This window comes from Pygocentrus nattereri, chromosome 4 (genome assembly GCF_015220715.1).
Source record: "Pygocentrus nattereri isolate fPygNat1 chromosome 4, fPygNat1.pri, whole genome shotgun sequence".
NCBI classification, from domain to species: Eukaryota; Metazoa; Chordata; class Actinopteri; order Characiformes; family Serrasalmidae; genus Pygocentrus; species Pygocentrus nattereri.
The window spans coordinates 7,861,469-7,889,380 of NC_051214.1; the positions used below are offsets into that span (position 1 = coordinate 7,861,469).

The 27,912-nt window shown below is 41.2% G+C and overlaps 2 protein-coding genes across 4 annotated transcripts; both read right to left on the minus strand.

Moving 5' to 3' along the window:
- Nucleotides 1–100: 100 nt before the first annotated feature.
- Nucleotides 101–27,333, minus strand: LOC119263170. 3 transcript variants are annotated; one of them, XM_037537500.1, is made up of 6 exons: nt 27,228–27,333; nt 7,699–8,010; nt 6,879–7,190; nt 4,109–4,201; nt 3,306–3,440; nt 101–3,195 (listed from the first exon to the last, which is right to left on the minus strand). In XM_037537500.1, exons 1-6 carry the CDS (start codon nt 27,271–27,273, stop codon nt 3,128–3,130), a joined length of 966 nt encoding a protein of 321 aa, XP_037393397.1. In that variant the 5' UTR covers nt 27,274–27,333; the 3' UTR covers nt 101–3,127. The 3 variants fall into 3 exon arrangements, with proteins under 3 accessions (XP_037393397.1, XP_037393398.1, XP_037393396.1); XM_037537501.1 differs by lacking the exon at nt 27,228–27,333 and adding an exon at nt 8,401–8,718 and having other exon boundaries at nt 4,109–4,198; XM_037537499.1 differs by lacking the exon at nt 27,228–27,333 and adding an exon at nt 8,401–8,718.
- LOC108416757 lies at nt 11,580–16,508 on the minus strand. The gene is made up of 6 exons (XM_037537503.1): nt 16,199–16,508; nt 15,497–15,808; nt 14,680–14,988; nt 12,877–12,933; nt 12,305–12,439; nt 11,580–12,195 (listed from the first exon to the last, which is right to left on the minus strand). The coding sequence occupies exons 1-6, from the start codon at nt 16,242–16,244 to the stop codon at nt 12,131–12,133; spliced, it is 924 nt and encodes a 307-aa protein (XP_037393400.1). The 5' UTR covers nt 16,245–16,508; the 3' UTR covers nt 11,580–12,130.
- Nucleotides 27,334–27,912: the final 579 nt, after the last annotated feature.

A 27,912-nucleotide genomic window follows, 5' to 3' on the forward strand; every position in this document is an offset into this window, starting at 1 on the left:
AGTTCCGAAGAGGTCAAGTCAAGTGGAGACACTAAATTGCCCCTAAGTGTGTATGTGTATGGCTGTTTCTGCCCTATGATGGACTTGCAACCTGTCCATGGTGTCTCCTCTTCCATTCCTTAGCACCATCAACAACCCGCACAGATAAGCAGCTTAGAAGATAGATATTAACAGAATCTCAGATGAGTGCGGATAAAAGACGAGCATGATTTAATATATTTAAATCAACAGTCAAAAAGGGGCAAAACAGCATTGAAGTCAAAGTCCAGACAAAAGGTCGAAAACATAAATCCAAATACACAAGCAAAGGTACAAAAGGCCAAGTCAGAAGTCGAGAAGTCAGCAAACAGAGCAGTAGGTCGAAACACAGGATCAAACAGATCAATAGGTCAACGCTCAGTAGTCTCAGGGAAACAATACTTCGCCATGATACTACGTAAAGCCCGGGCTTATCTACTCTACTCTGAGTCACATGATACAAACACAGGTGAATCATATCAATAGTCAGGAGACGGAGATCGCTGATAGGTGCGCTGTTGCGAGTTGAAGGTCATGTGAGATTCCCGAGCATCCTGTGAAAGAGTTCATTTGTGACTGTTCCGACACCTGATCTCCCAGAGCATTCTGAGAGATGGAGTTTCCTTCCTTGGACGTTCCGAATGCATGGCAGATACATATTATTGTTTTTCCTATGAATTTTAAAATGTCAGCTAACAACACAAACCCTGTACATGTACTATACTATAATTATAGACTATATTATATACTATAATAAACTATAACTGCACAGGAAACACTAACGACCATTTAGCTAAACACTCCTTACATTTATGTAGCTGTAGCAGTGAGTTTATGTTTGTGTTTGTGTTGTGACACAACAACCTTCTCAATGTTTGGCATCAAATCCTTCAGTAATAAACAACATGAAACTTAAGAAGTATGTAAATGCTTTTACAATCACTGGATACTATCATTCCAATGTAACTTCATAAGAACAACACAAACTGTCCAGTTATTTTAAAGTGTAACTTTTACAAAGTTACTGTGGAATATTTGTTTTGTAACATGGTAGCCTGATCAAACCATATTGATCAATATCATTGTGTATTTCCAGAATATAGACAGACAGATAGATAGACAGAGAGATAGACAGATAGATAGACAGATAGACAGACGTCTTCTAAAGATAAATGGAGATGTTGTTATTCACCTGCAGTGTAAGCACTGTTATAATACAGGTCACTGCCAGCATGTCCAATCAGAAAAAGCCTTTTGGAAAAAAACAGCAGTTCAACATAATATAGAGATACAGTATTACTAGAATAATTACTGTTACTGAAGATACATTTGTGTAATCAAACAAGTAAAAGTGACGCTGATACGTGTATTTACATAAACTGTACTAATGTAATCCATTTGAAGCCGTGAATATATAGAGTTCACTTTGTGCAAGTCATCATATTGAGTGTGGAATTGTGCTCATATGCCCAACATTATTATTGTCACAACTGGCCCCTCCCAGTCTCCCCATGTGCTTTTATTAACCTTATTGTCCTGTCCATGTGCTTCTTTGTTTGGTTTCCTACCCGTCTCCGCCCTTGATTGTTTCCACCTGTTTACCACCTGTGTCTTGTGAACCGTCATTAGCCCTCTTGTATTTAAGCCCCGTGATTTCCTTAGTCTAGTGCTGGTGTTTGTTTGATTTGTTGGATATGTTTGATGTTTGTTTGTGCTGTTTGGATATATCGCTTGCGGGTATTCTAGCCCCTGTTGTAATTTGTTCTGTGTTTTGTCTGCTTGGTAGTTGGTTTATTATTATTATTATTTTTATTATTTTTAGTATTTTGGGTACAGCTCAGCTGTTGACCAAAGTTTTACCTCCTTTCAAGCTTGCAGATGCTAGTGCTAACTAGCCTAGCAGTGTCTGCTAAGGTGTAAACTAGGTAACTGTTCAGTATCAGTATTTAACTGGTTCTGCAGCCCTGCAGTTCCACACGGTTTCAACATTCCCTTACATTAAAATACCTGATCCAGCTCATCAACTGATTAACGAGCTGATCAGGTGTGTTGGTCAGGCAGGTGTTGAGTCTGCGGAGCTGTGGGGAGAAAACACTGCACCAGCTAAACACAGTAAAGTGTGGAAAATACCCCTGATCACTGTCAGCTACCAGTTACTGCTGCTGTGAGGAAACAGAAGGGAATGAAGTCGACATGTCATGGTTGGCCGTTATATTCGGGGAGTTATCAAATCTTATACGTTTACAGGAAGTTTAGTATTTTCTTTAAAACATTTGGCACAAAATGAACTCCATAGGAATATTACACCAGTAGTAATATTGTTATTTCATGTGTTATTAATGTGCAACTGCAAGTTACTGGGGACAATATAATATTTATATTTTTGTCAGGAGCTGGCCTGTTGATCTGACCTTAAAGTTAATAGCTGGTCTGTAGATCTGGCGTGAAAGTCATGAGCTAGTCTATTGATCTGGTGTGAAAGCCAGGAGCTGGTCTGTTGATGTGTTGAGAAAGCCAGGAGCTGGTCTGTTGATTCGGTGAGAAAGCCAGGAGCTGGTCTGTTGATTCGGTGAGAAAGCCAGGAGCTGGTCTGTTGATGTGCTGAGAAAGCCAGGAGCTGGTCTGTTGATTCGGTGAGAAAGCCAGGAGCTGGTATGTTAATTCGGTGAGAAAGCCAGGAGCTGGTCTGTTGATGTGCTGAGAAAGCCAGGAGCTGGTCTGTTGATGTGCTGAGAAAGCCAGGAGCTTGTCTGTTGATGTGCTGAGAAAGCCAGGAGCTGGTCTGTTGATGTGCTGAGAAAGCCAGGAGCTGGTCTGTTGATGTGTTGAGAAAGTCAGGAGCTGGTCTGTTGATTCGGTGAGAAAGTCAGGAGCTTTTCTGTTAATTCGATGAGAAAGCCAGGAGCTGGTCTGTTGATGTGCTGAGAAAGTCAGGAGCTGGTCTGTTGATTCGGTGAGAAAGTCAGTAGCTTTTCTGTTAATTCGATGAGAAAGCCAGGAGCTGGTCTGTTGATGTGCTGAGAAAGCCAGGAGCTGGTCTGTTTATCTGGTGTGAAAGTCAACAGCTTGGTGTGAAAGCTTGGTTGTGTTTCATCTCTGTTGGTTTTATTCACTGCTGTACAATCACTGCTCCATCTTCATCATCCTGGCTGTAGTAAATTGTAGGAGCATCTGGCACTTAAGTGGTTAAGATAAACAAGAAACTTTCATTTTATGAACAAATCATGCACATTTGTGAATACAACAAAAACAGCAAGACTACAGTGGCTTAATTGTTTAGTCTGTACCTTTGGTTCTCTTGGTGTGATAAACCACAGCTACTATAATGTGAAGAAAGATCACAGTGACCAAGGCAAAGGGGACAAAGGGCAGAGCCTGTGTAGGTCCTGCATCACCAGCAGCATCATTCAGTGCTGACTTTCCTAAGAATGTCATAGCAAAAATAACAATATAAGACAGTAGAACAATTATTTGAACAGTACACATTTAATTCTTTTCTTTGATGGACCACTGGGTGATGTTCATCTATCCATTTTCTAAGCCGCTTCTCCATCAGGGTCGGAGCCTATTCCAGCAATCATCAGGGTAAAGGCAAGATGCACCCTAGACAGGTCGCCAGTCCATCGCAGGGCAGACAGACAAACACTGACAGTCACTCATACCCAGGGGCAATCAAACCCAGGCCCTCCTCATTGTGAGGCGACAGCACTACCCACCACACCACCGTCCCAGCGGGTGATGTTCAGTCTTTCTTTAACTAACACTCAATTTAATATCTATTAAATGCAAAAGCTAGACCTACTCCTAAACCTAAACCTAACCATAGTATTAGGTAACATCAAATAAGCATCACCAGATTTGTAAGTATCTATGTAAGTATCTAGATCAGTTTCAAGTAGATCAGTTTCAAATGGCCATCAAGAAGTGTGAACTAAAAAAATGTCATTTTAACAGTCTGATACTTCTGAGGAAAGTGGGACCTGATCCAAATCTCTAAGGTAGTTGGTCAGAAAGTTGCATTTACACTGTTTACATTTGCATCAAAAGGTCATTTCTAAAGCTGATGTCTGTGAATATAATTTACTGTTACCTTTCTGAGAAGACATTGTGGTTGAAGGTTCAGCTGAAGTTTTCAGATGAATGTTCCTGTCAAGTGTTGGAGTAGGTTTTCGTGTAGCAGCTGCTGGAAGGAGAATATTTTGATAGAATCTGTGAGTATTTACTTACAGCAATAATATCTAGAACTCCATTTCCAAAAACCTTGGGACGCCGTGCAGAAGGTAACTATAAATAGAATGCAATGATATGCAAATCATATTTTTAAAAGAAAATACTGCAAAGGCGCTTCAGCCACGACAGGCCCACAATATCCAGAGCCTTAAGCATCTCCGGACGAATCTCATCAAGCTCTCCCGGAGGTGGGAGTTAAAATCATTCCGAACAGGGGCCTCTGACAGTCGTTCCCAACACACCCTCACTATTCGCTTGGACCTACCGGGTCTGACCATCAGTCTTCCCTGCCATCTGATCCAACTCACCACCAGATGGTGATCAGTTGATCAGTTGACAGCTCAGCACTTCTCTCTAACTGAGTGTCCAGAACATATGGTCCCAAGTCAGATGAAACGACAACAAAATCGATCATTGAACTCTGACCCAAGGAGCTCTGCTACCATGTACACTTATGAACGTTTTTATGTTCGAACTTGGTGGTCGTCATGAACAATCCATGTCTGTCACAGAAGTCCAATAACAATTCACCATCCGGGTTTAGATCGGGCAGGACATTCTTCCCAATCACGCCTCTCCAGGTCTCCCAGTCATTGTCAACATGATCATTGAAGTCTTCCAGTAAGACTAAGGAGTCTTTAGGCGGGACCCTTTCCAGAACCCAGCCGACTCACTCCAAGAAGGCAGAATACTCTGACCTGTTGTTTGGTGTGTAAGCACACACAACAGTCAGTTTTCCTCTCTGTGATTTTTTTTATTCGCATTGAGGCGACCCTCTCGTCCACCGGGACAAACTCCAACTGCACAGCCACCAGCCAGGGACTTGTGAGAATCCCCTCTCCTGCCCGGCGCCTGTCACCCTGTGCAACCCGGGAGTAGGAGAGGGACAAACCCCAATCCAGGAGTTTGGTTCCAGAGCTGACACTGTGGGTGGAGGTAAGCCCAACTGGATCTAGTTGGTACCTCTCAACTTCTTGCACAAGCTCCACCTCTGTACCCCCCAGTGACGGGTGAGTTACATTCCACATGCCAAGAGCCAGTCTCTGTCACCAAGGGCCCCCTGCAATCTCCCACTGCCTGTGCAGCACTGCACCGCTCCCCCACATGGTCTCCCCACATTGCCTCTTCGGCGTGAGTCCGGCAGGGTTACGTGGGCTGCCCAGCCAATGAGCGCTTGCCAGGGTACACTAGCACCAGGCCTGGCTCCAGGGGAAGTTCCCGATAACCCTCTCCCAGGCAGGGTGCACGATTTTCTGTGCCCATTTTTCATGATGGGTTTTTGGATCACGTTAGTCTGGGTCTTCACTCCAGACCTGTTCACCCTGGGAGACCCTACCAGGAGAATATTGCTAGACAATACAAGCCCTTCTGCCACGACAAGGCCCTAATCCAGGAAGGGAAACTAAAATCAGCTTAACACAAATAAATTCACAAAAATCAGTTACCAACTTTAATGTACAATAAATGCATCTGCACTCATGAAATACCTCAAACTTTTGCTTGGAATTTTTCATGCCTGCCAATGAGCTGAACAGCAGATATAATGAGTCACCAGAGTTAGCATGATTTGTGATTAATAACACAGCAGGACTTCAGCTGTGTGGACTTCAGCTATCAATGGAAAAAATATAGCAAAAGATTCAAATTACATCAAGGCAGTCATCTCAAATATATTGCTTAATAAGCTTTGAAAATTAGATGGAAATGTAATATGTCAATAACGTTCTTTACCCAAATTCCTTTTTGCAGATAAAAGATCCAGAAATTTCTTGTTAAAGTATGGAGTGACTACATACTGAAGAATACCCTGAGATGCATCTTCATCAAATAGTCTTCAACAAACCATATATGTTTCTAAATGATGGGCTTGAGGCTAAAGGACAAAAGCATATTTGCTTGAGGATTCCTAGAAAAGACAGTGTGTAACTCTTGCATGTGTCAGAGTAAAGCCAGACAGGACTGACCCAGGACAAACCACAGCCTAATATCTAGTAGATCAAACAGTACAATATAAGACAGTAGAACCATTATCTGACCATTAAAAATTGATGACACTTTTCTTAGATGGACCACTGTGGGGACATTCTCTGTCTTTCTTTAACTAACACTCAACTAAATATCTATTAAAGGCAAAACCTACACCTACTCCTAAACTTAGACCTAACCATAGTATTAGGTAACATCAATTAAGCATCACCAGAAAGTTTGTTAGCTATGTAAGTATCTTTAGATCAATTTCAAAGGGTCATCAAAACAAAGCCATTCATACAAACACAGGACTAAAGGAGAAACTAGAAAAAGGCAAACACAATGACAGAGCAGATCCAGATACCTGAGATAACAGGGCTAAAAAGACCCAAGTGAGCAGTGATGAGGGGCTGGAGTTTTGTTGGAAAGATCCAATACAGAGTCCCAGTGTGGGGACTGTGAGACAATATAAATGTCCCTTCTGTAGACATTATAGAACATGATAAACATTCATATACTGGAGAAAATGTTAACTACTGCTCACACCCTCAATACAGAACCCTCATTAAAGCTCTTCTTGGAGCATTTGTACTGGAAGGATCACAAATCTTACACAGTTCATTCAACACACTTTGCACTCAGAAAACAAACCAGTGTTTTACCTTCAACAGTGAGTCTGATGACTGTGTATCCACTTGGCAAAGCATCACACCTGTAATCTCCTCCATCCTCTTCAGTCAGGTGTGATATGAGTAGAGAGAGATTTCCTGGAGAGTGACCATTACCCAGCTGAACTCTGTCTCTGTACTGACCACTTTCAAAGGGGATCCTGTCCCACTTTTGATTGATGTATTTCATCCAGGTGAATGTCTTAGGTTTGGCACGTAGCTCAGCGCAGGAGCAGGGCAGCAGTACTGACCCTCCTGTATGAGCTGTGATAGGTAATGGTGTCTTATAGTTGGTCAGAGTGCAGCCTGTAGAGACACATATTCAGGATTGGGGATTGTTGTATGCAGGTGACGACTCATCCAGAAGCACTAAATGAGGCCTTATAAATAAGAATGACCAGTAAAAAATGTCTTAACACACAGTTTATCATCAGATACCAGATCACTGAAGTTCTCTTTCACTATATTTCTCCACACCTGACTACGGCCACTCACAGTAACCACTATTAAACAAGTACTGCATAAATAAAGGTGCCCTACAAAACGCTTAGCAATACCATGGCAATATAAAACAGTGAATTACTCTTGATCTCAAAGATGGAGTTTCATTATATGTAGCTAAGCACCACAACAACTGTTTAATAACTTCACCATGATTATTAAAGAATCTAGTATCATTAGTCGTTCTTTCAGTACTACTGCAAAACCAGAGACCCAATGCATTTGGAATGTTTAACAGCAAAGTTTATTATATCAGGCATCTAGATATGAGATGATCTCTTCACTATGTGTGTGGATTAAAACAGAGTTTTACCTTTAACTGTGAGTCTGATGTCTGTGTATCGACTTTCCAAATAACACCTGTAATCTCCTCCATCCTCTTCAGTCAGGAGTGATATGAGTAGAGAGAGATTTCCTGGAGAGTGACCATTAACCAGCTGAAATTTGTCTCTGTACTGACCACTTTCACTGGACATCTCTTCCAATATGTCTATGTCTGTGTAAAGTTTCTTCCAGGTAAATCTCCCAGGTGTGGCTTGTGGGTCAGTGCAGTAACAGGGCAGCAGTGCTGACCCTCCTGTGTATGCAGTAATCTCTTCAAACTTTCTATCTTTCAGTTTGCAGCCTGCAGAAACACACCAGTCAATGATCTTCAATATAATCACATGTGCAACACTTGATCAACCATAAACAGAATTTTACTGTAAAGCCATCGTTATAAAAAGACATGCTTGACCACCTCAGCACAGTTTCCTAAAGCTTTCAGTTACTAATGTTATTATACTGTAGAGAAACTCACTTCAGCCTGAAACAGCTGAAACAGTTAGAGCTACTTTAAATAAGTGTGATGTGGCTTTGAAGGCAAACAGTCAACTCCAATGATTTGAATTGCTGTGCAGTTCATATCCTTCCATTCCCACGTCATCAGTAAGATTACAGCATGATTCAAAATGAAGATTTACACAGTACTGTGTTACACTAGTGTCTACAGTAAGAGATTTAATGCTTCACTCACCTTCAGCAATGTGGAGCACAAGCAGCATATACAAACCAACCTGCATTCTTCCTGAGTTACAGAGCCTCCTCACTACATACAGAGACAGCACGACTGCAGATATGACCACTCTTACAACCCGCTCTACTGACCGATCTGTCAGCTACTCAAAAACTACACCACCACAGGACTTCTGCAGAGCTCTTTACAGACCTACAGTCCACCTGACACGACCAGCACACGAGCAAATCCTGTATCTCTCTCAGCTGGACTTCACTGGACTCTTCCGCACTCAAACGTTTGCAGCTGAAAGAGGAACTGTGTTCAGATGAGCTCGTCTTTCTCTCTCTGTCACTCCCCCACACCAAATATAGTGATGTGACAACATCCTGTCAGCTCTTCCTCTTCCTTCTCTTGTAGTACACAGTGAATGACATCTCATGTAGTCATATGTTGCTGAAGCCACTGCCCTCTTTTTCTCTCTGTACAGTCACTGGACACTTTATTAGAAAGCCCTCATTGCAGCTACAAGAGTCCAAAGACTGAGACCTGCTGTGCAGACTGCAGGTCACACAGCAACGAAGTCTCGCCTGGTTAGTAGCTATAAAAATGAATTGAGGATGAATATTTGGAGATGAATAGACTTAGTCGCATATACGTTCACCTCAGGCACCATTTAAGGTGGAACGGGAAAATTCAACAAGAATCTGGCGAATTAGAAACGACTTCATCCTCAGAAAACAGTCGAATGTTGAGAAACATTTTATAAGAAATTCTTCTACTGTTGAGGAGAATGTTCCTGTCGGAAATGGGAGGAAAGCAGCTACAGTTCAAGGTTAAAGTAGAGCAAAGTAAACCTGTGTGTCACGATTGGCCCCTCCCAGTCCTGTCCATGTGCGTTTTTGTTTTGGTTTTGTAACTCCGCCCCTGATTGTTTTCACCTGTCTCTTGTTGTCTCTGTGTATTTAAGCCCTTTGTTTTCGCTGGTCGTTGTTTGCTCGTCGTGTTTGTGCTGTTTGAAGCTCTGTGTTGGTTTGAGTCTGTTACTTCTCATGTCTGAACCTCAATATCTCCGTGTTGGCTATATGACCTTGGCCTGTTTCGACCACGACCCTGGATTTGCCCTCAATAAGTCACTTACCTCCGCACATGCGTCCGCTACCTCCCTCCTCGTTACACTGTGTTTTCGTTTATATTTTTTAGCCTGTATGAGGACATCAGCACATACCTGACATGTTGTGGCTCCCAAGGCGGTTAGATTTTTTTTGAAAGGACAAAATGGCTCTTCTTAACATTTGGGTTGTGACTCCTGACCTAACCTGGCTTTTAATGCAGAGGGAGCCGGTCAGATTTCTCGCTCATCTAGTGTTTTTGGAGAACTTGTAGAGAGGAGAATTCCCAGTCTGCAATATCTTCTGGTTCTTTCAAACACTAGAGGGCGCTCCCAAGTGAGTCCAAAATGAATGGGTTGATATTTTATCAAAATCATAGCTTATAAACACTTAAACATTTTAGTGTAAAAGATTGTGATCATTTCCCGAACAGTAAACCTCAAACATTTGAACATTGCTGTTATATTTTAAACAGCTTTTAAACCTGAATTAAAGGAGTTTAAAATGGCAGCTCATGCATGTTCATGACGTCTGTGAGCGGGATTAGCCAATGAGCTGCTCAGCTTCCCAATCAGTCATCACTCTTCAGCAGTAATTCCCACCTTCTGCTGGTGTTTTTGCTATGTGCCGTCACAGACCGTCCAGACGCTGCACTTCCCCACTCCCACATTCCACCGTTTGTGTTACACTAGCATTACATTATGAATTAAAACTGAGAAAGTCCCTTCTTGGCATTCGTGATCGATTCAGAATCATTCGCGTCCGAATCACAGTGCATCTCAGAATGGATTTTTTCCCTCAGCCCTAGTGTCTGCCCTATGATGAACTGGCGACTTGTCCAGGGTGTTTTAAAATGAGGTGTGACACTATAACTGCACAGGAAGCACCGACTACCATTTAGCTAAAGACTCCATAGATTAATGTAGCTCTAATAGTGTGTTTGTGTCGTGATGTAACGACCTGGTCAATGTTTGGCTTTAAATCATCAGATTAAGTGACCCTTTTTAGTCCAACAACAGGGAAATTTCACCTGCAGCATTTAACCCCTCCGTGAAGTGAAACACCAAATACACACTAGGGGGCAGTGAGCACACCTGCCCAGAGCAGTGGGTAGCCTTATCTGCAGCACCTGGGGAGCAGTTGGGGGTTAGGTACCTTGCTCAAGGACACCTCAGTCATGTACTGTCGGCTCTGGGGATCAAACTGACAACCTTCCAGTCACCGGATTGGTTCCTTAACATCCAGCTGACGACTGCCCCTCATTCAGTGATCAACAACACGAAACTTCAAAAGTCAGTTTGGGAAATGGAGCTACTTTTAAAAAGTGATGTTCCACCCAAAAAGCAGTAACAGGACAGGAGAATTTTACTGTAACTTCATAAGAACAACACAGGAGCTGTCCACTTATTATAAAGTGTAACTTTTACATATATTTATATGTATTGTACATTCAAGTATATTAGGTACAGCACAGCTGTTGACCAAAGCTGGACCTCCTTTAAAGCTTGCAGATGCTAGTGCTAACTAGCCTAGTATTGTCTGCTAAAGTGTAAACTAGGTGAGATTTGCTGCTGTTTAATTCACTATTTATTAACACTTTATTCATTAACTGGTTCTGTGGCCCTGCAGCTCCGCATGGTTTCAACATTCCCTTACATTAAAATACCTGATCCAGCTCATCAACTGATTAACGAGCTGATCAGGTGTGTTGGTCAGGCAGGTGTTGAGTCTGCGGAGCTGTGGGGAGAAAACACAGCACCAGCTAAACACAGGAAAGTGTGGAAAATACCCCTGATCACTGTCAGCTACCAGTTACTGCTGCTGTGAGGAAACAGAAGGGAATGAAGTCGACATGTCATGGTTGGCCGTTATATTCTGGGAGTTATCAAATCTGATACGTTTACAGAAAATTTCATATTTTATTTAAAATGTTTGGCACAAAATTAACTCCATAGGAATGTAACACCAATAGTAACATTGTTGTTTCATGTGTTATTAATGTGCAATGGCAAGTTACTGGGTACAATATAAGGTGAATCCATCCCCCACCCACCACCCCCCACACCCCACACACTCACCCCTCTCTCAAAAAAACCTACAAATATATTTACATATTATCTGATATGATGTACAGATTTTTTATTACTTAGAAAAAATATATTCAGTAAAAAATGCCCATTTTGCAGTTTATTATCTAAAGGGCAAAAACAGATTGGCACTTGTTCATATCCTGTTCTGAGGGTCAACCAAGTCATATGAGTAAAAACTCCAGTTCTCTGTTCCTCTGTGTGCTTGTCACTAGGTGAACTATTGATTAGGTGTGTTGGACTTTGGCTGGTCTTCTTGTTATGTTTTTAGTTGAAAATCTTTTTATTCAGGTGTTTTTGTCCGTAGCTGGTCTGTTGATCTGGAATGTAAGTCAGTAGCTGGTCTGTTGATCTGGTGTGGAAGTCAGTAGCTGGTATCTGGATTGAAAGTCATTAAATGGCCTGTTGGTCTGGCGTGAATGTCAAGACCTGGTCTGTTGATCTAGGATGAAATCAGAAGTTGGTCTTTTGATCTGGTGTCAAACTCAGGAGTTGGTCAGCAGATCAGGTGTTGTCAGTAGCTGGTCTGTTGATGTCTGTTGGTTTTATTCTCTACTGTACAATCACTGCTCCATCTTCTTCATCATTGCTGTAGTAAATTGTAGCAGCATCTGGCACTTAAGTGGTTAAGATAAACAAGAAACTTTCATTTTATGCACAAATCATGTACATTTTGAATAGAACAACAGTATCAAGACTGCAGTGGCTTGATTGTGTAGTTTGTACCTTTGTTTCTCTTGGTGTGATAAACCACAGCTACTATAATGTGGAGAAAGATCACAGTCACCAAGGCAAAGGGGACGAAGGGCAGAGACTGATGAGGTTCTGCATCACCAGCAGCAACATTCAGGGTTGACTTTCCTAAAAAAGTCAGGGCAAACAGCACAATATAAGACAGTAGATCCATTATCTGACCATTAAAAATTGATGACACTTTTCTTAGATGGACCACTGTGGGGACATTCTCCGTCTTTCTTTAACTAACACTCAACTAAATATCTATTAAATGCAAAACCTACTCCTAAACCTAGACTTAACCATAGTATTAGGTAACATCAATTAAGCAGCACCAGAAATTTTGTTAGCTAAGTACGTATCTTTATATCAATTTCAAAGGGTCATCAAAACAAAGCATGACTAAAAAATGAGGTCATCTTAACAGTCTGATGCTTCTAAGGAAACCTGGACCTGATCCATGTCTCAAAGGTAGTTAGTCAGCAAGTTACATTAACGCTGTTAACATTTGATTCAGAAGATCATATGTGAAGCTGATATCTGTGAATGGAGTTTACTGTTACCTTCATGAGAAGACATTGTGGAAGAACGTAGAGTTGACGTTCTCAGAGTTGGAGCTGCTGGAAAGAGAGGAAACGTTGACAGTATCTAATAAGTAATGCCAACAACACGTTCCAAAAAAGTTGCCATTTGGGAACTGAGGAGACCAATTGCTGTGATGGATCTCATCTAATCACCCTTTCTGCAGCAACAACACTGCAGGTGGATGAAGACCAAGAAAAACAGATTAGAACAAGCAAGAAAAAGATGAAAAGATACGTGGACACTTTAGATAAAGTCTTCAGAAAACGCTACAGCGAGCAGATTAGCTAGATTGGTGGACTGGATCCGTATGAATTGCAAATCTCCCAAGAGTGTGAGATTTTATGAAAACTAATTAAAATGTTACTAAAATTAGATTTAAAACAGCTTTGAAATAATTAACACCTACACATACATAACACTAAAGTTAGCTCCTTATTTGCCTCCTTATTATGAAAAAGAAGCTGCTGAATAAAAAAGCTAAAATCAGCTCAACACAAATAAGATAAAAAAATCAATTACCAACATTAATTCACATCAATAAATGCATCTGTACTCATGAAATACCTCAAACTTCTGCTTGGAATTTTTCATGCCTGCTTATGAGCTGAACAGCAGATATAAGGAGTCACCAGAGCTGCTACACCATTGAACACGTCTTACTGGCTGATCTAATGTTACATAAAAAACCTCAAGCTTCTGTACTTTATCTACTACACTAATGAGTGCCCTTCTAAAAGTGCGGCACTATATTTCCATACTATTCAGTGAGCTAGCATGATTTGTGATTAATAACACAGCAGGAAATCTCAGCTGTGTGGACTTCAGCTATCAATGGATAAAATATAGCAAAAGATCAAATTACACCGAGGCAGTGATCTCACATATATAGTTTAATATGCTTTAAAACTGAGACGGAAATTTAATGTCAATAATGTGCTTCACTACATTTGCTGGATTGGTTATGGCTGTGTTCTCATAAGAAACCTGCACTGCACAACCAAATGAAACTGATGTTGCCTACCGAAGACGTTGCTGTCCAATTGTACAATTTGATTATAATACTCTGTACTAAAGTATGGAGTAACTCCATGTCCTGAGATGCATCTTCATGAAACAGTCTTCAACAAAGCATATATGTTTCTAAATGATGGGCTTGAGGCTAAAGGACAAAAGCATATTCACTTGAGGATTCCTAGAAAAGACAGTGTTTAACTCTTGCATGTGTCAGAGTAAAGCCAGACAGGACTGACCCAGGACAAACCACAGCCTAATAACTAGAAGACAGGCTAACAGACTGAAACCAGGAGCAAAATTCAACAGAAATAACAGAATAACACGACCTGAAACAGGCTCAGAATTCCAAGATAAACATGTAAACATGACTTCACCAAACAGTGTAGAAACTAAAAGCCATTCATACAAACACAGGACTAAAGGACAAACTAGAAAAAGACAAACACAATGACAGAGCAGATCCAGATACCTGAGATAACAGGGCTAAAAAGACCCAAGTGAGCAGTGATGAGGGGCTGGAGTTTTGTTGGAAAGATCCAATACAGAGTCCCAGTGTGGGGACTGTGAGACAATATAAATGTCCCTTCTGTAGACATTATAGAACATGATAAACATTCATATACTGGAGAAAATGTTAACTACTGCTCACACCCTCAATACAGAACCCTCAATAAAGCTCTTCTTGGAGCATTTGTACTGGAAGGATAACGAATCTTACACAGTTCATTCAACACACTTTGCACTCAGAAAACAAACCAGTGTTTTACCTTTAACAGTGAGTCTGATGTCTGTGTATCCACTTTCCAAATGACACCTGTAATCTCCTCCATCCCCCTCAGTCAGGTGTGATATGAGTAGAGAGAGATTTCCTGGAGAGTGACCATTAAACAGCTGAAATCTGTCTCTGTACTGACCACTTTCAAAGGTTATCCTGTCCCAATTTGGACTGATGTATTTGTTCCAGCTGAATGTCTTGGGTTTGGCACGTAGCTCAGTGCAGGAGCAGGGCAGCAGTACTAACCCTCCTGTATGAGCTGTGATATTTAATGTTGTCTTATAGTTGGTCAGAGAGCAGCCTGTAGAGACACATATTCAGGATTGAGGATTATCATATGCAGGTGACGACTCATCCAGAAGCACTAAATGAGGCCCTATAAGTAAGAATGACCAGTAAAAAATGTCTTAACACATAGTTTATCATCAGATACCAGATCACTGAAGTTCTCTTTCACTATATTTCTCCACACCTGACTACGACCACTCACAGTAACCACTATTAAACAAGTACTGCATAAATAAAGGTGCCCTACAAAACACTTAGCAATACCTTGGCAATATAAAACAGTGAATTACTCTTGATCTCAAAGGTGGAGTGTCATTATATGTAGCTAAGCACCACAACAACTGTTTAATAACTTCACCATGATTATTAAAGAATCTAGTATCATTAGTCGTTCTTTCAGTACTACTGCAAAACCAGAGACCCAATGCATTTGGACTGTTTAACAACAAAGTTTATTATATCAGGCATCTAGATATGAGATGATCTCTTCACTTTGTGTGTGGATCAAAACAGAGTTTTACCTTCAACAGTGAGTCTGATATCTTTGATGCTGCCTTCAACGTCACATCTGTGCCATCCTCTGTCCTCTTCAGTCAGGAGTGATATGAGTAGAGAGAGATTTCCTGGAGAGTGACCATTACCCAGCTGAACTCTGTCTCTGTACTGACCACTTTCACTGGACATCTCTTCCCATATGACTATGCCTGTGCTAAGTTTCTTCCAGGTAAATCTCCCAGGTGTGGCTTGTGGGTCAGTGCAGTAACAGGGCAGCAGTGCTGACCCTCCTGTGTATGCAGTAATCTTTTCTTGCTTTCCATCTTTCAGTTTGCAGCCTGCAGGAACACACCAGTCAATGACCTTCACTATCATCACCTGTGCAACTCTTGATCAACCATAAACAGAATTTTACTGTAAAGCCATCGTTATAAAAAGACATGCTTGACCACCTAAGCACAGTTTCCTAAAGCTGTCAGTTACTAATGTTATTATACTGTAGAGAAACTCACTTCAGCCTGAAACAGCTGAAACAGTTAGAGCTACTTTAAATACGTGTGATGTGGCTTTGAAGGCAAACAATCAACTCCAATGATTTGAATTGCTGTGCAGTTCATATCCTTCCATTCCCACGTCATCAGTAAGATTACAGCATGATTCAAAATGAAGATTTACACAGTACTGTGTTACACTAGTGTCTACAGTAAGAGATTTAATGCTTCACTCACCTTCAGCAATGTGGAGCACAAGCAGAAGATACAAACCAACCTGCATTCTTCCTGAGTTACAGAGCCTCCTCACTACATACAGAGACAGCACGACTGCAGATATGACCACTCTTACAACCCCCTCTACTGACCGATCTGTCAGCTACTCAAAAACTACACCACCTCAGGACTTCTGCAGAGCTCTTTACAGACCTACAGTCCACCTGACACGACCAGCACACGAGCAAATCCTGTATCTCTCTCAGCTGGACTTCACTGGACTCTTCCGCACTCAAACGTTTGCAGCTGAAAGAGGAACTGTGTTCAGATGAGCTCGTCTTTCTCTCTGTCACTCACCCAGACCAAATATAGTGATGTGACAGCATCCTGTCAGCTCTTCCTCTTCCTTCTCTTGTAGCACACAGTGCACATCATCTCATGTAGTCGTATGTTGCTAAAGCCATGCCCCTCTTTCTCTCTCTAGTCACTTGACACTTTATTAGAAACCCCTCATTGTAGCTCCAAGAGTCCAAAGCCCCCACCCCCCCACCCCGCTGATATAAAGTATGTTAGCCACTCTTGCTCTTTATAAATGGTTCAACTTACAATCCTTTATTGTTTACTGTGCATATGAAAATGTGTATATTAAAAGTGTAGATTTTAATTTGACTTTGAAAGCAAAAGTTTATTATTAGTGAAATCAATAATAGAAATGTATTAATTAATTTCATACTGTAATGTTTATCTTCATTTTTATTGAAATAATATTCAATTAGCCATTTTCATCCCAAGTTCCGAAGAGGTCAAGTCAAGTGGAGACACTAAATTGCCCCTAAGTGTGTATGTGTATGGCTGTTTCTGCCCTATGATGGACTTGCAACCTGTCCATGGTGTCTCCTCTTCCATTCCTTAGCACCATCAACAACCCGCACAGATAAGCAGCTTAGAAGATAGATATTAACAGAATCTCAGATGAGTGCGGATAAAAGACGAGCATGATTTAATATATTTAAATCAACAGTCAAAAAGGGGCAAAACAGCATTGAAGTCAAAGTCCAGACAAAAGGTCGAAAACATAAATCCAAATACACAAGCAAAGGTACAAAAGGCCAAGTCAGAAGTCGAGAAGTCAGCAAACAGAGCAGTAGGTCGAAACACAGGATCAAACAGATCAATAGGTCAACGCTCAGTAGTCTCAGGGAAACAATACTTCGCCATGATACTACGTAAAGCCCGGGCTTATCTACTCTACTCTGAGTCACATGATACAAACACAGGTGAATCATATCAATAGTCAGGAGACGGAGATCGCTGATAGGTGCGCTGTTGCGAGTTGAAGGTCATGTGAGATTCCCGAGCATCCTGTGAAAGAGTTCATTTGTGACTGTTCCGACACCTGATCTCCCAGAGCATTCTGAGAGATGGAGTTTCCTTCCTTGGACGTTCCGAATGCATGGCAGATACATATTATTGTTTTTCCTATGAATTTTAAAATGTCAGCTAACAACACAAACCCTGTACATGTACTATACTATAATTATAGACTATATTATATACTATAATAAACTATAACTGCACAGGAAACACTAACGACCATTTAGCTAAACACTCCTTACATTTATGTAGCTGTAGCAGTGAGTTTATGTTTGTGTTTGTGTTGTGACACAACAACCTTCTCAATGTTTGGCATCAAATCCTTCAGTAATAAACAACATGAAACTTAAGAAGTATGTAAATGCTTTTACAATCACTGGATACTATCATTCCAATGTAACTTCATAAGAACAACACAAACTGTCCAGTTATTTTAAAGTGTAACTTTTACAAAGTTACTGTGGAATATTTGTTTTGTAACATGGTAGCCTGATCAAACCATATTGATCAATATCGTTGTGTATTTCCAGAATATAGACAGAGAGATAGACAGATAGATAGACAGATAGACAGACGTCTTCTAAAGATAAATGGAGATGTTGTTATTCACCTGCAGTGTAAGCACTGTTATAATACAGGTCACTGCCAGCATGTCCAATCAGAAAAAGCCTTTTGGAAAAAAACAGCAGTTCAACATAATATAGAGATACAGTATTACTAGAATAATTACTGTTACTGAAGATACATTTGTGTAATCAAACAAGTAAAAGTGACGCTGATACGTGTATTTACATAAACTGTACTAATGTAATCCATTTGAAGCCGTGAATATATAGAGTTCACTTTGTGCAAGTCATCATATTGAGTGTGGAATTGTGCTCATATGCCCAACATTATTATTGTCACAACTGGCCCCTCCCAGTCTCCCCATGTGCTTTTATTAACCTTATTGTCCTGTCCATGTGCTTCTTTGTTTGGTTTCCTACCCGTCTCCGCCCTTGATTGTTTCCACCTGTTTACCACCTGTGTCTTGTGAACCATCATTAGCCCTCTTTTATTTAAGTCCTGTGATTTCCTTAGTCTAGTGCTGGTGTTTGTTTGATTTGTTGGATATGTTTGATGTTTGTTTGTGCTGTTTGGATATATCGCTTGCAGGTATTCTAGCCCCTGTTGTAATTTGTTCTGTGTTTTGTCTGCTTGGTAGTTGGTTTATTATTATTATTATTTTTATTATTTTTAGTATTTTGGGTACAGCTCAGCTGTTGACCAAAGTTTTACCTCCTTTCAAGCTTGCAGATGCTAGTGCTAACTAGCCTAGCAGTGTCTGCTAAGGTGTAAACTAGGTAACTGTTCAGTATCAGTATTTAACTGGTTCTGCAGCCCTGCAGTTCCACACGGTTTCAACATTCCCTTACATTAAAATACCTGATCCAGCTCATCAACTGATTAACGAGCTGATCAGGTGTGTTGGTCAGGCAGGTGTTGAGTCTGCGGAGCTGTGGGGAGAAAACACAGCACCAGCTAAACACAGTAAAGTGTGGAAAATACCCCTGATCACTGTCAGCTACCAGTTACTGCTGCTGAAACACAGAAGGGAATAAAGTCGACATGTCATGGTTGGCCGTTATATTCGGGGAGTTATCAAATCTGATACGTTTACAGGAAGTTTAGTATTTTCTTTAAAACATTTGGCACAAAATGAACTCCATAGGAATATTACACCAGTAGTAATATTGTTATTTCATGTGTTATTAATGTGCAACTGCAAGTTACTGGGGACAATATAATATTTATATTTTTGTCAGGAGCTGGCCTGTTGATCTGACCTTAAAGTTAATAGCTGGTCTGTAGATCTGGCGTGAAAGTCATGAGCTAGTCTATTGATCTGGTGTGAAAGCCAGGAGCTGGTCTGTTGATGTGTTGAGAAAGCCAGGAGCTGGTCTGTTGATTCGGTGAGAAAGCCAGGAGCTGGTCTGTTGATGTGCTGAGAAAGCCAGGAGCTGGTCTGTTGATGTGCTGAGAAAGCCAGGAGCTGGTCTGTTGATGTGCTGAGAAAGCCAGGAGCTGGTCTGTTGATTCGGTGAGAAAGCCAGGAGCTGGTCTGTTGATGTGCTGAGAAAGCCAGGAGCTGGTCTGTTGATGTGCTGAGAAAGCCAGGAGCTGGTCTGTTGATGTGCTGAGAAAGCCAGGAGCTGGTCTGTTGATGTGCTGAGAAAGCCAGGAGCTGGTCTGTTGATGTGCTGAGAAAGCCAGGAGCTGGTCTGTTGATGTGTTGAGAAAGTCAGGAGCTGGTCTGTTGATTCGGTGAGAAAGTCAGGAGCTTTTCTGTTAATTCGATGAGAAAGCCAGGAGCTGGTCTGTTGATGTGCTGAGAAAGTCAGGAGCTGGTCTGTTGATTCGGTGAGAAAGTCAGGAGCTTTTCTGTTAATTCGATGAGAAAGCCAGGAGCTGGTCTGTTGATGTGCTGAGAAAGTCAGGAGCTGGTCTGTTGATTCGGTGAGAAAGTCAGTAGCTTTTCTGTTAATTCGATGAGAAAGCCAGGAGCTGGTCTGTTGATGTGCTGAGAAAGCCAGGAGCTGGTCTGTTTATCTGGTGTGAAAGTCAACAGCTTGGTGTGAAAGCTTGGTTGTGTTTCATCTCTGTTGGTTTTATTCACTGCTGTACAATCACTGCTCCATCTTCATCATCCTGGCTGTAGTAAATTGTAGGAGCATCTGGCACTTAAGTGGTTAAGATAAACAAGAAACTTTCATTTTATGAACAAATCATGCACATTTGTGAATACAACAAAAACAGCAAGACTACAGTGGCTTGATTGTTTAGTCTGTACCTTTGGTTCTCTTGGTGTGATAAACCACAGCTACTATAATGTGAAGAAAGATCACAGTGACCAAGGCAAAGGGGACAAAGGGCAGAGCCTGTGTAGGTCCTGCATCACCAGCAGCATCATTCAGTGCTGACTTTCCTAAGAATGTCATAGCAAAAATAACAATATAAGACAGTAGAACAATTATTTGAACAGTAAACATTTAATTCTTTTCTTTGATGGACCACTGGGTGATGTTCATCTATCCATTTTCTAAGCCGCTTCTCCATCAGGGTCGGAGCCTATTCCAGCAATCATCAGGGTAAAGGCAAGATGCACCCTAGACAGGTCGCCAGTCCATCGCAGGGCAGACAGACAAACACTGACAGTCACTCATACCCAGGGGCAATCAAACCCAGGCCCTCCTCATTGTGAGGCGACAGCACTACCCACCACACCACCGTCCCAGCGGGTGATGTTCAGTCTTTCTTTAACTAACACTCAATTTAATATCTATTAAATGCAAAAGCTAGACCTACTCCTAAACCTAAACCTAACCATAGTATTAGGTAACATCAAATAAGCATCACCAGATTTGTAAGTATCTATGTAAGTATCTAGATCAGTTTCAAGTAGATCAGTTTCAAATGGCCATCAAGAAGTGTGAACTAAAAAAATGTCATTTTAACAGTCTGATACTTCTGAGGAAAGTGGGACCTGATCCAAATCTCTAAGGTAGTTGGTCAGAAAGTTGCATTTACACTGTTTACATTTGCATCAAAAGGTCATTTCTAAAGCTGATGACTGTGAATATAATTTACTGTTACCTTTCTGAGAAGACATTGTGGTTGAAGGTTCAGCTGAAGTTTTCAGATGAATGTTCCTGTCAAGTGTTGGAGTAGGTTTTCGTGTAGCAGCTGCTGGAAGGAGAATATTTTGATAGAATCTGTGAGTATTTACATACAGCAATAATATCTAGAACTCCATTTCCAAAAACCTTGGGACGCCGTGCAGAAGGTAACTATAAATAGAATGCAATGATATGCAAATCATATTTTTAAAAGAAAATACTGCAAAGGCGCTTCAGCCACGACAGGCCCACAATATCCAGAGCCTTAAGCATCTCCGGACGAATCTCATCAAGCTCTCCCGGAGGTGGGAGTTAAAATCATTCCGAACAGGGGCCTCTGACAGTCGTTCCCAACACACCCTCACTATTCGCTTGGACCTACCGGGTCTGACCATCAGTCTTCCCTGCCATCTGATCCAACTCACCACCAGATGGTGATCAGTTGATCAGTTGACAGCTCAGCACTTCTCTCTAACTGAGTGTCCAGAACATATGGTCCCAAGTCAGATGAAACGACAACAAAATCGATCATTGAACTCTGACCCAAGGAGCTCTGCTACCATGTACACTTATGAACGTTTTTATGTTCGAACTTGGTGGTCGTCATGAACAATCCATGTCTGTCACAGAAGTCCAATAACAATTCACCATCCGGGTTTAGATCGGGCAGGCCATTCTTCCCAATCACGCCTCTCCAGGTCTCCCAGTCCTTGTCAACATGATCATTGAAGTCTTCCAGTAAGACTATGGAGTCTTTAGGCGGGAACCTTTCCAGAACCCAGGCGATTCGCTCCAAGAAGGCAGAATACTCTGACCCGTTGTTTGGTGTGTAAGCACACACAACAGTCAGTTTTCCTCTCTGTGATTTTTTTTATTCGCATTGAGGCGACCCTCTCGTCCACCGGGACAAACTCCAACTGCACAGCCACCAGCCAGGGACTTGTGAGAATCCCCTCTCCTGCCCGGCGCCTGTCACCCTGTGCAACCCGGGAGTAGGAGAGGGACAAACCCCAATCCAGGCGTTTGGTTCCAGAACTGACACTGTGGGTGGAGGTAAGCCCAACAGGATCTAGTTGGTACCTCTCAACCTCCTGCACAAGCTCCAGCTCTGTACCCCCCAGTGACGAGTGAGTTACATTCCACATGCCAAGAGCCAGTTTCTGCCACCAAGGGCCCCCTGCAATCTCCCACTGCCTGTGCAGCACTGCACCGCCCCCCCATGCTGGACCTTGCGAGTGGTGGGCCCACATGGTCTCCCCACATTGGCTCTTCGGCGTGAGTCCGGCAGGGTTATGTGGGCTGCCTAACCAATGAGCGCTTGCCGGGATACACTAGCACCAGGCCTGGCTCCAGGGGAAGTTCCCGGTAACCCTCTCCCAGGCAGGGTGCACGATTTTCTGTGCCCATTTTTCATGATGGGTTTTTGGACCGCGTTAGTCTGGGTCTTCACTCCAGACCTGTTCACCCTGGGAGACCCTACCAGGAGAATATTGCTCCCGAAGACTCTGAAGATCCCTAGACAATACAAGCCCTTCTGCCACGACAAGGCCCTAATCCAGGAAGGGAAACTAAAATCAGCTTAACACAAATAAATTCACAAAAATCAGTTACCAACTTTAATGTACAATAAATGCATCTGTACTCATGAAATACCTCAAACTTCTGCTTGGAATTTTTCTTGCCTGCCAATGAGCTGAACAGCAGATATAATGAGTCACCAGAGCTGCTACACCATTGAACACGTCTTACTGGCTGATCAAATGCTGCATACAAAACCTCAAGCTTCTGTACCCTTTTAAAAGTAGAGCATTTTTTTTGCATACTATTCAGTGAGCTAGCATGATTTGTGATTAATAACACAGCAGGAAATCTCAGCTGTGTGGACTTCAGCTATCAATGGATAAAAATATAGCAAAAGATTCAAATTACATCAAGGCAGTCATCTCAAATATATTGCTTAATAAGCTTTGAAAATTAGATGGAAATTTAATATGTCAATAACGTTCTTTACCCAAATTCCTTTTTTCAGATAAAAGATCCAGAAATTTCTTGTTAAAGTATGGAGTGACTACATACTGAAGAATACCCTGAGATGCATCTTCATGAAACTTCAACAAAGCACATGTTTCTAAATGATGGGCTTGAGGCTAAAGGACAAAAGCATATTCATTTGAGGATTCCAAGAAAACAGTGTTTAACTCTTGCATGTGTCAGAGTAAAGCCAGACAAAACTGACCCAGGACAAACCACAGTCTAATATCTAGTAGATCAAACAGCACAATATAAGACAGTAGATCCATTATCTGACCATTAAAAATTGATGACACTTTTCTTAGATGGACCACTGTAGGGACATTCTCTGTCTTTCTTTAACTAACACTCAACTAAATATCTATTAAATGCAAAACCTACTCCTAAACCTAGACTTAACCATAGTATTAGGTAACATCAATTAAGCATCACCAGAAAGTTTGTTAGCTATGTAAGTATCTTTAGATCAATTTCAATGGGTCATCAAAACAAAGCGTGACTAAAAAAATGAGGTCATCTTAACAGTCTGATGCTTCTGAGGAAACCTGGACCTGATCCATGTCTCAAAGGTAGTTAGTCAGCAAGTTACATTAACGCTGTTTACTTTTGATTCAGAAGATCATATGTGAAGCTGATATCTGTGAATGGAGTTTACTGTTACCTTCATGAGAAGACATTGTGGAAGAAGGTTCAGTTGAAGTTTTCAGATGAGTGTTCCAGTCAAGTGTTGGAGCTGCTGGAAATAGAGGAAACTTTGACAGTATCTAATAAGTAATGCCAACAACACGTTCCAAAAAAGTGGCCATTTGGGAACTGAGGAGACCAATTGCTGTGATAGATCTCATCTAATCACCCTTTCTGCAGCAACAACACTGCAGGTGGATGAAGACCAAGAAAAACAGATTAGAACAAGCAAGAAAAAGATGAAAAGATACGTGGACACTTTAGATAAAGTCTTCAGAAAACGCTACAGCGAGCAGATTAGCTAGATTGGTGGACTGGATCCGTATGAATTGCAAATCTCCCAAGTGTGTGAGATTTTATGAAAACTAATTAAAATGTTACTAAAATTTGATTTAAAAAAGCTTTGAAATAATTAACACCTACACATACATAACGCTAAAGTTAGCTCCTTATTTGCCTCCTTATTGTGAAAAAGAAGCTGCTGAATAAAAAAGCTAAAATCAGCTCAACACAAATAAGATAAAAAAAAATCAATTACCAACATTAATTTACATCAATAAATGCATCTGTACTCATGAAATACCTCAAACTTCTGCTTGGAATTTTTCATGCCTGCTTATGAGCTGAACAGCAGATATCAGGATATATAACTATATAACAGGAGTCACCAGAGCTGCTACACCATTGAACACGTCTTACTGGCTGATCTAATGTTACATAAAAAACCTCAAGCTTCTGTACTTTATCTACTACACTAACGAGTGTCCTTCTAAAAGTACGGCACTATATTTGCATACTATTCAGTGAGCTAGCATGATTTGTGATTAATAACACAGCAGGAAATCTCAGCTGTGTGGACTTCAGCTATCAATGGATTAAATATAGCAAAAGATCAAATTACACCGAGGCAGTGATCTCACATATATAGTTTAATATGCTTTAAAACTGAGACGGAAATTTAATGTCAATAACGTGCTTCACTACTTTAGCTGGATTGGTTATGGCTGTGTTCTCATAAGAAACCTGCACTGCACAACCAAATGAAACTGATGTTGCCTACCGAAGACGTTGCTGTCCAATTGTACAATTTCAATATAATACTATGTACTAAAGTATGGAGTAACTCCATGTCCTGAGATGCATCTTCATGAAACAGTCTTCAACAAACCATATATGTTTCTAAATGATGGGCTTGAGGCTAAAGGACAAAAGCATATTCACTTGAGGATTCCTAGAAAAGACCGTGTTTAACTCTTGCATGTGTCAGAGTAAAGCCAGACAGGACTGACCCAGGACAAACCACACCTTAATAACTAGAAGACAGGCTAAACAGACTGAAACCAGGAACAAAATTCAACAGAAATAACAGAATAACACGACCTGAAACAGGCTCAGAATTCCAAGATAAACATGTAAACATGACTTCACCAAACAGTGTAGAAACTAAAAGCCATTCATACAAACACAGGACTAAAGGAGAAACTAGAAAAAGGCAAACACAATGACAGCAGATCCAGATACCTGAGATAACAGGGCTAAAAAGACCCAAGTGAGCAGTGATGAGGGGCTGGAGTTTTGTTGGAAAGATCCAATACAGAGTCCCAGTGTGGGGACTGTGAGACAATATAAATGTCCCTTCTGTAGACATTATAGAACATGATAAACATTCATATACTGGAGAAAATGTTAACTACTGCTCACACCCTCAATACAGAACCCTCATTAAAGCTCTTCTTGGAGCATTTGTACTGGAAGGATAACGAATCTTACACAGTTCATTCAACACACTTTGCACTCAGAAAACAAACCAGTGTTTTACCTTTAACAGTGAGGTTGATGTCTGTGTATCCACTTGACAAATCACACCTGTAAACTCCTCCATCCTCTTCAGTCAGGTGTGATATGAGTAGAGAGAGATTTCCTGGAGAGTGACCATTAAACAGCTGAAATCTGTCTCTGTACTGACCACTTTCAAAGGTTATCCTGTCCCAATTTTGATTGATGTATTTGTTCCAGGTGAATGTCTTGGGTTTGGCACGTAGCTCAGAGCAGGAGCAGGGCAGCAGTACTGACCCTCCTGTATGAGCTGTGATCTCTAATGTTGTCATATGGTTGGTCGGAGAGCAGCCTGTAGAGACACATTCAGGATTGAGGATTGTTGTATGCAGGTGACGACTCATCCAGAAGCACTAAATGAGGCCTTATAAGTAAGAATGACCAGTAAAAAATGTCTTAACACAGTTTATCATCAGATACCAGATCACTGACTACGGCCACTCACAGTAACCACTATTAAACAAGTACTGCATAAATAAAGGTGCCCTACAAAACACTTAGCAATACCTTGGCAATATAAAACAGTGTATTACTCTTGATCTCAAAGATGGAGTGTCATTATATGTAGCTAAGCACCACAACAACTGTTTAATAACTTCACCATGATTATTAAAGAATCTAGTATCATTAGTCGTTCTTTCAGTACTACTGCAAAACCAGAGACCCAATGCATTTGGAATGTTTAACAACAAAGTTTATTATATCAGGCATCTAGATATGAGATGATCTCTTCACTATGTGTGTGGATCAAAACAGAGTTTTACCTTTAACTTTGAGTCTGATATCTTTGATGCTGCCATCTTCAACTTCACATCTGTACCATCCTCTGTCCTCTTCAGTCAGGAGTGATATGAGTAGAGAGCGATTTCCTGGAGACTGACCATTAACCAGCTGAAATCTGTCTCTGTACTGACCACGCTCACGGGATATCTCTTCCCATTTATTTGTATTTGAGGTGAGTTTCTTCCAGGTAAATCTTCCAGGTGTGGCTTGTGGGTCAGTGCAGTAACAGGGCAGCAGGGCTGACCCTCCTATGTGTGCAGTAATCTCTTCTAACTTTCCATATTTCAGTTTGCAGCCTGAAGAAACACACCAGTCAATGACCTTCACTATCATCACTTGTGCAACACTTGATCAACCATAAACAGAATTTTACTGTATAGGCAGCGTTATAAAAAGACATGCTTGACCACCTAAGCACAGTTTCCTAAAGCTTTCAGTTACTAATGTTATTATACTGTAGAGAAACTCTCTTCAGCCTGAAACAGCTGAAACAGTTAGAGCTACTTTAAATAAGTGTGATGTGGCTTTGAAGGCAAACAATCAACTCCAATGATTAGAATTGCTGTGCAGTTCATATCCTTCCATTCCCACGTCATCAGTAAGATTACAGCATGATTCAAAATGAAGATTTACACAGTACTGTGTTACACTAGTGTCTACAGTAAGAGATTTAATGCTTCACTCACCTTCAGCAATGTGGAGCACAAGCAGCAGATACAAACCAACCTGCATTCTTCCTGAGTTACAGAGCCTCCTCACTACATACAGAGACAGCACGACTGCAGATATGACCACTCTACTGACCGATCTACCCGCTCTACTGACCGATCTGTCAACTACTCAAAAACTACACCACCTCAGGACTTCTGCAGAGCTCTTTACAGACCTACAGTCCACCTGACACGACCAGCACACGAGCAAATCCTGTATCTCTCTCAGCCGGACTTCACTGGACTCTTCCACACTCAAATGATTGCACCTGAAAGAGGAACTGTGTTCAGATGAGCTTGTCTTTCTCTCCCTGTCACTCACCTACACCAAATATAGTGATGTGATAGCATCCTGTCAGCTCTTCCTCTTCCTTCTCTTGTAGCACACAGTCCACAACATCACAAACACTATTAGAAATAAAGACACTCATTGTTTTCTTGAAGGTAAACAAGATAATTATCCTCCCAAAGGTCCAACAGTGGTTTTAAAGTTAATTTCAACCTTTAATAAGTGTTTTCTAGTACAAGATTATAGGACACAGAGTACTAAAGGTACTGTGATGTGCCTCTGAGGTTACCACCCCCATGAGAGTTTTATACCTTTACTTCTGAGCAAACCGGACATTTCTAGCTAATGTATCAAATAACCGTGTTTTGTAGA